We start from the raw sequence: 14,618 nt of genomic DNA on the forward strand, positions 1-14,618 counted from the left end.
TTTTTTTTTTTTTTAACAACAACTAAATAAAAATAAAAATAATAAACACCCAATTATTTAGAGGGGCTTAAAACAATTTTTCAGAGGCCTCAGCTCCCTAAAATAGGCTTAATGACACCACTCGTACCAACACAGAAAGCACTGAAGACGTTCCCAGAACTTTAAACGCATTTAAGTGTCAATATCTAATGTAGCCAGTCAAAAAAAGAAGAAATATAACTGGGTAACAGAAGAGATACAAACAATTTCCTAAGATCATATTGACATGCATGAAATCAGCATCTGATTTGTATAGTCAATCTAAAATACATAAGTTGCTCTCAATCTGTTGCCTTGCTTGTCACGTATTCTGTCTTCATGAAAAACACACATTCAGCAAATCTAAAGATGAAGAATTGATGCAGATTTTAAGGTTTTTAAAGTGTCGCATCTTTAACGTTTTCTGTTGCTTTTGATGCAGCATGAATTGTGTGCGTAGGTCGGGATGAAAGATGTGAAATTCACAGTGGTCAGAAAGTAGGTCATGCCACCAGTTTCACTTTCAGTTTCGAGCATCTGGAATGCCGTGGTGAGTTTTCATCAATGCGGAGTTTGTGTTTCAGAAGACCTGCATGATGCCAGCTGGTCATGGTTCAAATACTAGCAGTAGTGCAGTGGCACAGACATATGGTGTAACGTGGCACGTGGGATCTGAGACGGTCATTGCGAAGTATTCTGTAGAGTTCCATTAAGATTATTCTAGACCGGTTATTAAATTGCAGTTTGTAAAACCCGTACCGGTAAAAACAAAGCTGTTTGTAAATCTTTGTAGATTTACAAATAGGATTTTAACGTTGCAGAAATCCTCCAAAGTAAAAAAAAAAAAAAAAAAGTCATCTCATCTAGTGACCCCAACTTAATGTCTCATCTACCCCCATGAGCTGCATGTACTGCGAAAAAATGACTAAAGTCCCTAAGTAGGACAACAAATCAAAGCAATTAGTATTTTTTGCTATTAAGAGTAAAACTAATCCTAGATTTTAACATTCTGCTTAAATATTGCAATCGACTTAGACAAAATAAGCCCAAAGATTAAAATGAACGTTAATTACAGTAAGGCTAAAAAAGAATCCATAAACCCTGAAATGAATGGGCCAAACACCTATAATTACCCTGTAAGCTACCACTTTTCAAGTGATCATCCTCATCTAACTTGCACATAATGAATGATGTTATTGGATTTTTTTTTAAAGATAGTTAATTTACATGGATGCTCATGTCGGGGCTGAGTTAAGCAGTTGCTTTTTGAGGAAAAAAAAGAGAGAGAGAGAGAGAGAGAGAGAGAGAGAAACCACTCCAGGCCATATCTCCTCACGTGGATTGATCTGGGTTGAGGAGGAATTCAGCAAGAGAGGGATGAAAAGTAGAGGAGGAGGGGAGGCATTAATTCCAATCATTAAGAACTAGGATAGCCCCAGGCGGTCCCACCCCGAAAAAAATAAAAAACAAAAAAAAATCGACTGCATGTAAACTCCGAAGCGACTTACCAGTTGTTCACTTGTAGGATGGTGAGTCCTGTGTCCTGCGCCAGCTGTTTCTTCTGTTCTTCTGAGGGGTAGGGATGCTGAGGGAGGAGAAAGACGACATGCATGAGAAGGATCATTTTTTTTAAAATGACCACAAACTGATTAATGAAGCTTCTGGTTGAAGCGTCTGCCTTGATGTGAACAATCGCATGAGCAAAAAAAAAAGAAAAAAAAGGCAGAAATGAGACGTGTGTGTTCGTGTGTGTCTATATCTAGATTTATACTGTAAGTTGTTGGTGTGAGTATGAGCGCATCAATAAGCTCTTCCACCCTCCACCCCCCCCCCACACACACAAATCATTAATTGAATATGAAATCTTGTAATTAATGGCAGCCAAAAAGGCAAGCCAATTAGAAAGTTAAGTGAAGTGGAGAACCAGCTCTGATAATTAGGTAGCCTCTTACACAAATATATTCGCATCGACGCCCCCCCCCCCTCCTTTTCGCCCCGCTGCATATGTAATCAGTGAGATGAGAATATGTAGCATCAACCCAAAGGAATAAAGACAAGTGAAGACGGTTAACACTCACGTAATCCTTTGTCTTCACTCCTGCCGGTTATAGATCGCAACACTGATTTAACCGTTAAGTTTGCCCCTTAGATTGATACATTTTCACTGTGGCATATCGAATGTGTCCTTGGCTTTCTTTTATCCTCCATCTTAAAACGGGAAGAGGGGATTCCCTTGAAATACATAATACCTTCTCAGTGAGGCTTTTAATCCAGTTTAAGAGGTCTTTAAGGGGTTAAATAACTTCAGCTCAACAAATCCAAGCGAGTTCTTAATACATTTAATAAAGATTTTAGGAGCGAGAGTTTGTGATTTTTCCAAATTCTAATGCACAAAATCTTGCAATATTAAAAGACCTCGATATTTAAAGGGTTTGTCTATTGAAGCGCAATAGGGTTCCTTTACCGTGATAAAATCTCCTAAAAGTCTCACATTCCCGCACACAGAGAAGCTGCGTTTCCAGTATAAGTGTACGCAAAACTTTAACATCGGTCGAAGAAACGCAATTTTCACAACTGCGGTGTTTCCATTTAAATAAGAAATACAGCTAAGAGCACGTGAATGAGTTTGTTCACATGATAAATCGTTAAAAAGAAACATGCCAGGCCATCGTCCTCCACCCCGTTCCGGTCGTCCTCTCCGTCTTTAGTGGTAACATCCGGTTGCGACTCGTTTGAGGAGAAAAAAAACAAGTGTTTCCATTGCAGTTTTACGAAACACACTAATTTTGATACAGCCGAAACATCTCCTCAGCCAAGGGTAAAAATGTTTTAATCGAAAAAACACGAGTTCTTTCAAAATTGACCTTTTTCCATTGAGCAAATTTCAATTTGCGCACTTTTAAAGACAATGGAAACGCAGCTATAGTCTTTCGCGAACGCTCTGGCATGGTCAAACTCATAAACTGGAACTAAATTAATCAACTTTAGGTTGCTGGCTTATTTTTGGATGCCAAAAGGAAACCTGGATGCATATTGTTGCATCCGATTGGTCAGTTAAACTGAGCCTGTTTCAAAGCGGCTTTACGAGTCGCCCCCACCACGAGCCAGCTGAGAACAGTTAACGCTGAGCCACCTGTTTATATATATAGCAGGCGGATGTGCACTGAAGGAGTGTGTGGAGTTACATTAGAGCGTGTGGCATCACGGCGGCTTGGACTCTTTTTCATGCAGTACAATGTCCGGTTCATGAGTGAGACAAATCCGGGTCTGTGCCGTGAGCAGGCCATGAAAAGAGAAGAGGAGGGACGATGAAGAACAGCCAGGGGTGAACGAAGCAAAGTAATTTCACTACCAGTGTGTCTGAACACACTGGAAATTATTGTGTATCCATTTACATGAGATATGCTAATTAAAAAAAAGAACGACCTTTTACTAACCACAGGGTTTGATTTAGTCAAACGTTTTGTTTTTATGAAACCAATAAATGTCACTGAAAAGCCTAGAAAAGACAAAAAAAAAAAAAGCATAACTTCTGTTGCTGGCATTTATTACTTGCATCCCGAATTAGGGTGACCAACACTGACACCACACATGTGGCCGGTGTTAACAAAGCGACGGCCTCATGATAGTCAATCAGACAAGAAAAATCAGTCTGGCGCCAGCTTTTTCATTTTTTTTATTACAGTTTTTCCAGCGCATAATGACCAGGATTGTGTTTAATGCTGAGCAAGGAGGAGAGAGCGTGAGAGGAGACTCATTTTTTTCTCTTTTCCCCCAGCATTCCCTTATCCATGTGATTGGTTGCGGGGAATGGAAACACAAGGAGGCTAATTTCATACGCTAAGTTATAATTGCATTGTCGCCTCTGGCCAAATTTGTGTCCACTTCATCAACCGTTTTTTTTTTTTTTTCTGTGCTCCTCTGCTGGAAGTGTGTGCTCGCTCGAGATTACCCCGTTTATTGTGTAGGTTTGCGTACGTGTGTGCGTGTTCGAAGCTGATCAGATAATGTCAGATTTGCGAGAACCGCAAAATAAATTTGCGTGTAAAACGCTTACTGCATGAAACGTGACAGCGCTACCGTTTAGCCGCCCATTTTGACGTAGCGACACGTCTACGAAAGCAGAGGTGTGTTACAAAGTCGGTTGTATGTCTATTTATCAGTTTATCTGTCAGTAGGATGTCATGAAAAACTAATAAGATTAATTTTACAAAATCTCTGTGGAAATGAGAAGTATCGGCGAACAAAGGACTCGTTAACTCTACCAACACAAGACGGGGCATTGTGGAGGACCAAGTGCCCTCCTGGCTTACAAACAGGAGTCACATAAATTCTCCGATGACATATTAATGTCAACAAATCATGTGAAAAAAGATGTCTTCAAAAATCTCCCTGATCAAACCTGATCAATGAGTCTATTCTGCGTGCCATGGAACTGAAGGCAGGAGTGTCTTCCTCGTGATACCGAAGGCGCTTCAGCCATGCCAGCGGCCACGGCTCAGCACAAGCACGTCCTTTCTCAATGCTCCCCTCGCCGTAGCTTCTAGGCATGAACACAAAACCTGATCCACAACCCTAGTCACACTCATATAATCAGGATTTTAGGCAGTGGGAAAATGGGGGGTTGGTTGGGCCAGTGTGACTTCGAGCGATGTCAAGAAGAGAAGAAGGAAGCCGATGTGAAGAGGAAGTTATTTTAAACTGGCTGGTAGGGCACTAACAATACGTGAGCTCACGAGACGAGACGATGCATGACACTGAGTTCATGGGAAATGCACAAGATCAGAATTTTGTAATATTTTTGTAAAAACATAAGGGCCCCCCGTTTTTCTCCCCTTTGTTAACTTCACAAACTGTATTTTAAGGACTCCGTAATCAGTATAAAAATTACACTCCAGCTTACACAAGTTAATATGTCGCAGTTTCTTATGTTTGTTTTATTCTAAAATCGTCCTAATGCCAAAAACACACTGAAAACACTCCCCTTTCGGATCTTTAGAAAAAAAAGGGGTTACCATTCTGGGATTGCATTTGAAAAAATCTCGGTGCATCGAAGAGCTATCCAGTTCAGAACCGGCTAACAGCTGTTAATGGCTAACGGTTGCTACTGGACAACGGTTAGCCAGAGGCAGCCAACAGCTGGTCGGGCCGAGCCAAATGAGGCGGCTGTTAATATTAATTCAATATTTGGTAGCGTGATCAATATTTGGTAGCGTGATCAATATTTGGTAGCATGATCAACACGGACTGAACGGCTCTGTTCACTTCCTCTGCTGCCATTGCTAAAACTAAAAGCAGACTACAACACTAAAACAACGCAGAAAATTGATTTCATTGGTCACAACGACTCCTTGCTGTGTAATCACAGGATTTCTGTGAAATTCAACCACAGAAATCCCACTTAATGGGAGAAAACTCAGACGCAGCACTGAAGGGAGATGAGAATCGAGCAGAATTACATAGGAAGGCAATGGCCAGGCTCTGTTTTTCTTGGATTTTGGCTGATTTTAATTCTCACTGCCTGTCAAGATCCAGGCTAATTTCAAAGTACTCCTTTTTAAAATTTATTTTAAGTCTCTTACAAAACAGCACATAGCACAAAGTAAAGGTTGACCTGTACACGAATCTTTCAGACAACAGTGGTCGATGTAGCCCTTGGTTGAACTTTGCTCTTAAAAAGTCAGAAAAATGTGTAAAACTATGAATAAATAACAGCGCATGCACTCGCATCCCTTAGAATTATTAATGAACAGCATCTTGAAGAATTCAAACAAAACCAATCACTTTCAAAAAATGTCACAACTGAATAAAAAGAGATTGTCTTAGTTAGGAGGAGGCTACCAGAAACACTTGTTTTTCTTATTTGTATGCCGAATCTAATATGAACCACAGACTTAAAAGAGCATTTTATATATTCTCCATTCTACTTGTGCACTTTACAGATTTTCAAGCACACAACACAAAATCCTGCCATAGTCAGACATAATGAGTGGAAATGACAACTATAATCCAAAGAAAGAGTTTGAATGACCTCCAAAAATGCCTATTTATTGGGATCCCAAAGCTTCAAAAAGCCTGGGTCACTGGAAGCAAATAAGCAAAATAAGATTTCATTCATAGCTGTGCTTCAGTGTTTTTTTTTCCTGTAACAGCTTTCCTAAAAAAAAAAAAAAAAGCACAGATAAACAGAGCGGAGTGACAAGCACAACTTGGCCAGGAAGCCAAACAGCCATTGAGGAGGACAAAATAGTTTTTGTCCTCCTCAATGCTAAGCCTCCAAATTAGCTCCTATCTGACAAAACACTGTGATTTAGTTTCTCGCCCGGCAACGAGTCGCCGGGTTTCACCGTTGTCTTTGAGTGATTCTGGCTGTGGTTCGGCGGGTTGGACGAGGGAGGGAGAGAGAGATGGAGTTAAGGAAGGCCTTGAGTGCGAAAAGCAATAACATGTTCTTTAAAAGAGCAGATGGAAAGTTTCGGCGCATCCTTCCCTCCCTTCCCCGAGCCTATCTTAATGATACGTCTTCTCCAAATATACAACTCCTTTCATGAGAATTTCCACTCTCTGCAGGGCCCACAGCATCAGGGTGCCGGGGAGGGCGGAACTGTTTCTTCTTCTTCTTCTTTCTCCTGTCTGTGTCTTATCAAATGGAGCATGTGTCAGAGTGCTATGTGTGTCCATTATGGCCAAACAATAATTCGTTTTGCAAGTCAGCGCTGACGCACTCGCTCGGCTAGCCGCGCACGTGTGAGAGCTCAACTTTTTGCGCGGCCGAACGGACAGATGCGCAGTGTGGGTGGGTAAGAGGGGTTTTCGGTAACAACTTCCTCTCCCTGTCTGACCGTCTTCCTCCCAGGACGTCCTCAGACAAGAACAAGAGTGGGATGGACAGACAGGGGGGGGAAAGGAAGCGAGAGAGAAATGCAGAAGGAGGAGATGTGGAAATGGATATGTGAAGCCCCAGGGTTTGACAAAGAGATAAGCATAAATATTCTGTCGGATCCCTATTTTAGTCCTCCTATCCTGTGTCCAACCTATAACCGAACCATTACTGGCCATGAAAATAGAAACAGCACTGTACAAAATAACTTACAAGTTAATGTAGAACCAAAAAGACTCAACAAACAAACATTAATCTATATGTTCCATTGTTAATATCTGTATTGATCCAGATATTGGGGAAAAAAACTTCTAAATCGGGTATCAGCGACAATGTTCCCTATCCATAAGGGCAGATCTATCGATGCCTTTGAGATTGTTGGGACCCAAGTCGAAATTCAAAGACATAAATTTGACTCATTGCTCAGACTTAAATTAAGCTGCTTAATTCGCATCTTGATTGCAATGAGAAGCAAAACAATTAAGCGGAAGACGCATACAACATGCAAATAATGCAGAAAAAGAAGACACGCTTCTAGATTCCTCCGATGTTTTTAAACTCTCCTTTTATCTTTAAAGCAAAAAACAATTCCACATTTTATAGTTTGGTTTCTGAATAACTGGTAGATCATTTCAGATATATAATTAAAAACATGTACACTCCATTTTCCAAACACACCATCTCAGTGTGTGTATAATTACACCCTTGCGCATTCCCTTCTTAGCCATTAGGTGTTATCATTGCATTTTCTTCTATTTAAAGCTGAGCTCCCCGAGCCTCTGTGCATCATGTTAAAAGCCTTGACACGCCACATTAGCGTTATAAAAAAGCAACCATTGAAATATGGGCGGAGGGTGGGGGAATACCAAAGAGGAAAATCATATGTTGTCGCAATGTAGCGTCCCGTGGAAGCGAGGCCGTGACACGGCACAATCTGCGGATCGCAGACATGGGTCAATGATATTTTAAGTCTGCTTACGTTTTCCGGCAGATGGCTGTGCTTGGCCACAAGGCACGACGATGCGAAAAAAGAAAGAAAGAAGTGGAGTGATTCACAGTAAACAACTTTTAATTAGAGCGCATCTTCGCTTCCAAAAAGACTTTTAATTGCTGTAACCGTCCCGCCGCGGAAAAAACCTGGTGCTCACATGGCCGAATCCTCTGAGTCCGCCGGTTAAATCTCAATGGAAACTGAGCTGCCCATCAGGAATGCCTGACAGCTAATCCCGAGGCCTTTTGGCTGCATCATACCGAACTGTCTCATGCGCGCACACACATATAAACTGTGGAGCCAGCTCCTGCCAGACATGTATGAGATTACTTTAAATATTTGGGGAAGCAAAGCGCTAACAAATATCCTGAAACCCTGGAGTGCGAGCGGACTTTAAAACCAGGCGTTCCGAACCGTAAGCTCGCGCCGTCTAAGCTACGGCAAGCCCCTTCAATTTCCCAATTTTCCTGCTCATTCAGTTGAAGTTTTCATACTCGTGTTGGTTCACGCTGCTTCTGTGAGAGCAGCGCCATTTCAAATTCCTTTCTGTGTAGGTGGCAGCGACTGACATCCCTTTGACTTCATTAGGGAGCAGGGACCCGGCAACAAGGCGGGCTCTGGGAGAAAAGGGGGGGATTAAAGACAAAAAGAATAGAGAGCGAGGGTGAACAAAACAACAACAGAGCCAGAGAGGAAAGGAAACAAAGCACCCCTAACCTAATTTCCTCTGATTCGAGCTGCGCCGATCCGAAATCAAACTGTGGAAAACGGCTCTTCTGAGAGAGTTAAAGGGAGCTAACTACGACAGTGTGACTTAAAACTGGAATCTAAAATGTTTTAGCTAACTAATAAAAGCTCATGTTTAAAAAAGAAGTGCAAAGTGTGTTTTTTTTTTATGGTGTTGGTCCATGGCAAATCAGCTCAAAGCCTGTATGAATAATTCACCATCCTCTTTTAAGGGGAAAATTTTTGATATATGCACGAACATTTGCAAAGTAACCCACTTGAAAAATGTTTTTGTCGTCAAATCTCTCAATCGCCTCTTTGTGAAACGAAGACATGGCAGGTAAAAACAGACGTTATTACACTTTTAATCCGTTAATGAGCTTTTACTCGTTGCTGTCTGAGGAACAGTGCTCTTGTGCCTTTAGGAATGATATAAATCTTGCTAGTAAAGCTGAAACCATAGATGGGATCAATCGCTATTAATTGAATATTGAAATAGTCGACAACTACTTTAGTAATCTATTAATCGCTAATTGGAGTATAGAGTAAAACAAGGTAATTTGGTGGGGAAAAAAACATATGCAGAGCAGCAATTAAGCCAAACTGTACAAATAATACATATACAGTTTGAATTAAAGATATATAAAAAAAAAACATTCTGTAAATATGTTTTAGCTAAAACTAATCAGGTGGTATAGGTTTAGATTTACTAAAGGAATGCTATGATATTGCACTTTAGGTAATAAAATGTTTATTTTCTTATTTAAAAATGGATTGAATCGTTTGCTTATTTGTGTCTGTTTATGTATTTCTAGTGGTGGTTAAATGTAAAATCTGCATAATGTGCTTTTTAGCCGATTTATCGCCGCATTAATTGATGACTAAAATGATTGTTAGTTGCAGACCCACTTGTTAGCTTTATAGACAGAGAGAGAGAGGAATGTCATTTACTCTTTAGACAATTTACCTGCTTCTGCTTGGGGACAATAGATAATTAGTATCATTCAACACAGTCTGAGGGCTCAGTGAATGATGTTGGGAGGCAACTGGAGCTGTTGCTCTGTCGTTTCAGGGCGCTATGATCCAACAGCTACACAGCTGAGTGAGTTTCTAACCTATATATGGAAGCTTTTTAGCGTGCGCGAACATGTTTAAGAGGAAGGTTTCGGCGTCTAAGGTATGTAAAGAATGAGCCCGGTTGACAAAAGAATCTTGTATTGTTTGCCGGCGGTTGCATTGAGTGAGAGTTGAAGGCGTGCTTCATTAATCCCCCCTACTCCAGCTCCAGGGAGGCAAAATTTATTAAGGGGGCCGGATGTTGCACAACACCTGCCGCTGCGCTTCCCTCTGTGCAATAAAGGATAAAGGGAGTACGGCGCGCTAGCTAGTGCTAGCGGTAACTGCTGCTCATTGGACTGAGGCTGATGAGCTGGGGCTAATTCAGGGGGTGATTATGTAGTTTGCTGGACCACTAAACCTCTTTAAGCCCGTAATTACTGCCTATTTGAGCAAGGGGGAGGCACTCCAAAGCGATCGGTACTTGCACCAAGCGGTGTGGAGAACAGCAGCCACAGCTGGAGGTGGGCTGCCTCGGGGCTGCCAGGGAATGAGGGGGTGTCTAAATGGGAGTAAGAGGAATCTACAAAGCCGCATCACAGTCAGGTACCGCGGAAAGCTGAGAGAAAACAGTGGGATGCCCCTAAGACCACCAGCAAGCTCCGAGCAACAATGCTTGGAGCTAGCATTTTAGCAATGATTTCTAAGCCTAAAAACAAATGTTCTCTTGTTATACACAAACAATGCGACTGGCTGGTAGGACAGGGCCGCACTGAAACTGCGTGCCACTACTGGGGAGTTCAACGCAACACAGGCTTAACAAAGGCACTTTGCAATCTTCGTAATAGAACGAAACGTCAAAGTAATTGAAGGAAATACCATCACGATGATAGAATAAATGCTCTTTTTAGACTCTTACATACAATTGGGAACCTAAATCTCAGATCGCAGCTCTGCCATGAGGGAATTCATTTCATTTCACCTGACTTTCAAGGAAATCTGACTTTACCTAATGCCACTGAAATCCGATCTCTCAGAGGAAGCAATTTAGTGACCGGAGAACATTCTAATAACCTTGGCGATATTATTATGCCATTATAATAATTACCCTTTTGCCCCCAACATTTTAATTAGAAACTCACCGTTGGCCCCCGCAGGGGTTGGTTAAAGGAATCGGAGTTGGGGAGTTGCTGGAACTAGGTAAAGATATTTCACAATTGCTGCCTTATGCTCTTTGAAGCAGCAAGTACAAAAAGACAGAAAGAGGTGATGCAGGGCTCTTATTGAAAGATGACGCTCTCGCACTCCAGCTCTCTTCCTCGGTCTTTTCCTAAGATCTCTGGTCTATCAGAGAACATTTACCCCCTCCCTCTAACTCCACCACTTTGCTCTATATTTAGCATTTTGTTAACTATCCATCTGGCTGCCACCTTTTCCTCTTCTGTTCCATTCCATCTCCATTTAACTCACCTCTTTGACAATTAGCTCCGATGTGCTCTGTACCCACATTCTCTTTCAATCCAGACGGTTTCTCTCCATTCCCCGTATTCTGCTCCATCCCTGCCCTTCCTCATCTTGTGCAGCAGCAGGCCTTCTCCATCAGTGCACCCCTTTTACAAATCAATGACTTAATCTGTCGTAACAAACAAGTGAGCAGCACCCTCGGCCTCGTTCTGCTCTCGAGAAGCAAGCGGGGTAACAAGACAAGAAAGCTAACAGCTGTTAAACGTAAAATGCTTCAAACGGAGAAAAATAAATGTTGAAGTGGATGAAGTGGAAAGCTATTGCAAAGCCTGGGTCCTAAAAAGCTTCAGGAGGACGTTAAGACAATCAAGGGTGAGAAGCAAGACAAATAGATGGCCATTGGTTGCAGGGTTTCAGATATTTCTTCTTTCAGTTCGAGAGTCCAACTCCTCCACCATGAGTTATTGCCCGCCTGCGTTCACCTCCTGGTTCACTAGCTACGATTTGCCTCACTTCCACTGGACACACAACCGTACACAAAAAAATCACACGAAAATGCACAAACATTGACATGCATACTTGTGTGTTTGGGTCGGTGTGCGTGACTGTCCCCCATCACAATGACTCTTTGGGTCAGCTGGTCAAGAGTGAACAAACTACCAACCTATGGCCATGTGTTTCATGCGACATTGACCTGTACATTATGTACTTTTTCTGTGGTTTAAGTTAAAAAATGTCAATCATATTATTATAGGACAAGAGTAGAAATTACAGTATCCCAAGAGTTCATCTATAAATATCTGCTCTCTTTACAGTCCCTTAAAAACAAAAAACAACAACAAAAGTATCATCGTTCAAAAATACAAGTCAAGACAGATGAGTGTTACAGAAAAATAAAGAAAATGACAAAAAGTCATGGAAGAAAGGCGTAATGGGTGAGTGAAGTCAGAGAAGCAGAAGACTTGCATAAAAGATAGGGAGCCTGCATGGTCTTTCAGAAAAGGGTGTTTTATCTGAGGCGGAGAAAGAGAGCAGGCGAAAGAGAGAGGGTTCACGCATGGGCGAGAATACAAGTGGGAGGAACTGAATTGATAAATTAGTTCAGCCAACGTGCAAACTGATTACCACAACAGCAGAGCCAGGAGCATCTATCAAGCGCCGGCATGGAACGCGGCACAAAAGGCACGCACACATTCAACTCCGCCTTAACAAAAGAGACATGAGGCTGACAGTTACAAATAATATAATGGCACGAACTGCATATGCAATCGCGCGCGCACCCAACAAATGTATCTGGGGCAAGCTGTGGCAGTTGGCTGTAAGTAAAATGTACTGAGCTGCTGACTCCAGACAGAAAACATCTACCCATCCTCTGGATTGCCAAACACACTCCAGTGGCATAATGGCTAACAGCTACTGCTAATGTGATTTCACACCTAGCACAATTATTGTACAGTATGAATGGCTGAACAAACTCGTGGGACACACTCAGAAGCTATGCTGTTCTGGTGGGAGGTAAACATAATCCTATGCATTATATTATATTAGTGTGATGGCCATTTTGTAACTTGGTCACTTTGTATGAAACTAAAAAAAGAAGACATACCTACCAAAGAAAAAGAAGACATACCTACCAAAAAAAAAAAAAAAGAAGACTGTACACACGTTTACAAGCCAGACTTATATAATCAATTCAGTCAGCTGGGAAAAAAATGGAGTTCAAGTAAATAAAATCAACCAGCAGAAGTTTGCTTTTATCAGGGGTAACAATCAATAGCCCAACTTAGGACCAAAGCAACAATCACTAAAATAGGAGATGTTAACATCTTCGGAAGCTAATTTACAATTCTATTCAATTAGGCTACGATTTGGCAATGGGAATTAGGAAATTCCCATTAGGAAACGCTGGTTGCTAGCATACAGATAAGACAGCAAAATTGCTAGATGACAGCATAGGATCAAGCTAACAACAGACTTATCTCTTTTTTTTCTCTCTCAACACGGACTTTCCAAAAGGGAGTTGAAATTTGTGATGGTAGAATTGAAGCCTTGACCTTAGTCTTCAATATGTTGATATATTGATTTTGTTTGTGAGTCTGTCAGTTTGTGTCTCTTTCTAGCAACAGCACACTGTCGTGTCATACAATTTATATATGTAAGCATGTTCTTTTTGCATTTTAAAACATAGAATGAACAGAACGACATTATTATTGACTTTTATTGGTAGCTAGCACCAACTCAACATATAATTACCACTGTTTTTTGTTTTTTTTACTTGGAACAAGAATCCAGATATTATGCACTTCCATCCTTCGAGTTTCCAAGCCAAATTGAATGCCGCCTTGAGACAATATTTATCCAGATTCTACCACATGTCAAACTTGCCACACACTCTCCAATAAATTCCACAGCAATGGTGGGGAACTCCGCACCCTAACAAACAAAGGCATTGTTGTACCACCTTTTTTAAAATATTGCGTATGGGTAGTGGGTTTAAATTTGCCTCCAAGTGTACGCTTTCAGTCGACTCCCTCTCTGCGTTTGCAGATTGCCGTAAACTGATTAGTGGGTTCCAAACCAAGAATGGTTTCGCATATCTGAGTTACTGAGCCTGTAGCCACACACACACACACACACACCCCGATGCACGCACACACATGCTGCTCACGTACAGCTGATAATGAAAAATAGAACTAGTGTGAAACACAGCTTCAGCATGAGGCCATCAATCTCTCTGACATACAACAATGAAACCACACACTGAACTGTTTCATAGTTTCCCCAACTGAGGTTATATGGGAGCTGGGGAGGGGCACAGGGGGGTAAGCAGAAAGAAAATGATGGCAAGAAGGGACACAACTGCAATGAATTACTTTTGGTAGAAATGAATTGTGTCATAATCACGATACTTGTAAAGCAACCAAACAGTGGAATACTCTATGAATATTTTTGCAAGTTATGTACAATCTAAAAACAAGCTGAGTTTGAATATTCAAACTGAATCTGGGCGTCAGGTCTGTTTAGCTTCGAGAGCCATTAGATCTCTTGATCCCTTCCAGCGCTACTGACCGACCTTGAGGGTCTGTAAAGTTCTCACGTTCTCAAGAAAACACACAAACCTACTTCTTGACTAAACGCCAGATCAGCTCACACACACACAAACGCACACGCCAATGTGCAAGCTCTTGGTCCAGATCTGCGGCAGACGTCTAGGAAAGAGTTCAAAGGTGACATGAATTAAAAGTTAACTGCCCTTGAGGGCTTTTAAATGGTGGGGTAAAACGATACAAGAAGCACAGAGGAGAGACTGGAAGAAAAAAAAATGGAGTCAAGCATTCGGGGGAATGTAGAGGCACTTTATAAAAGGCTGCAACTTGCACCTATGTATTGCTCAAAGAAGTCACTTGAAATGTTGCGATAACGGGAATAACAGTGAAATAATCAAGCATTTAAAAACAATATAATATTCATCTTACTCTGTTT

General features: G+C 41.4%; 1 protein-coding gene across 2 annotated transcripts in view; it reads right to left on the minus strand.

Moving 5' to 3' along the window:
• The window catches only part of meis1b (Meis homeobox 1 b), a 107,762-nt gene that overhangs the window by 30,302 nt on the left and 62,842 nt on the right, over positions 1-14,618 (minus strand). For both annotated transcript variants that reach the window (XM_032552361.1, XM_032552362.1), the window contains exon 9: positions 1,527-1,603. In XM_032552361.1, the coding sequence (XP_032408252.1) occupies positions 1,527-1,603 (77 nt within the window). The remainder of the gene's footprint in view (positions 1-1,526; positions 1,604-14,618) is intronic.

Source organism: Xiphophorus hellerii, chromosome 22, assembly GCF_003331165.1.
Source record: "Xiphophorus hellerii strain 12219 chromosome 22, Xiphophorus_hellerii-4.1, whole genome shotgun sequence".
NCBI lineage: Eukaryota > Metazoa > Chordata > Actinopteri > Cyprinodontiformes > Poeciliidae > Xiphophorus > Xiphophorus hellerii.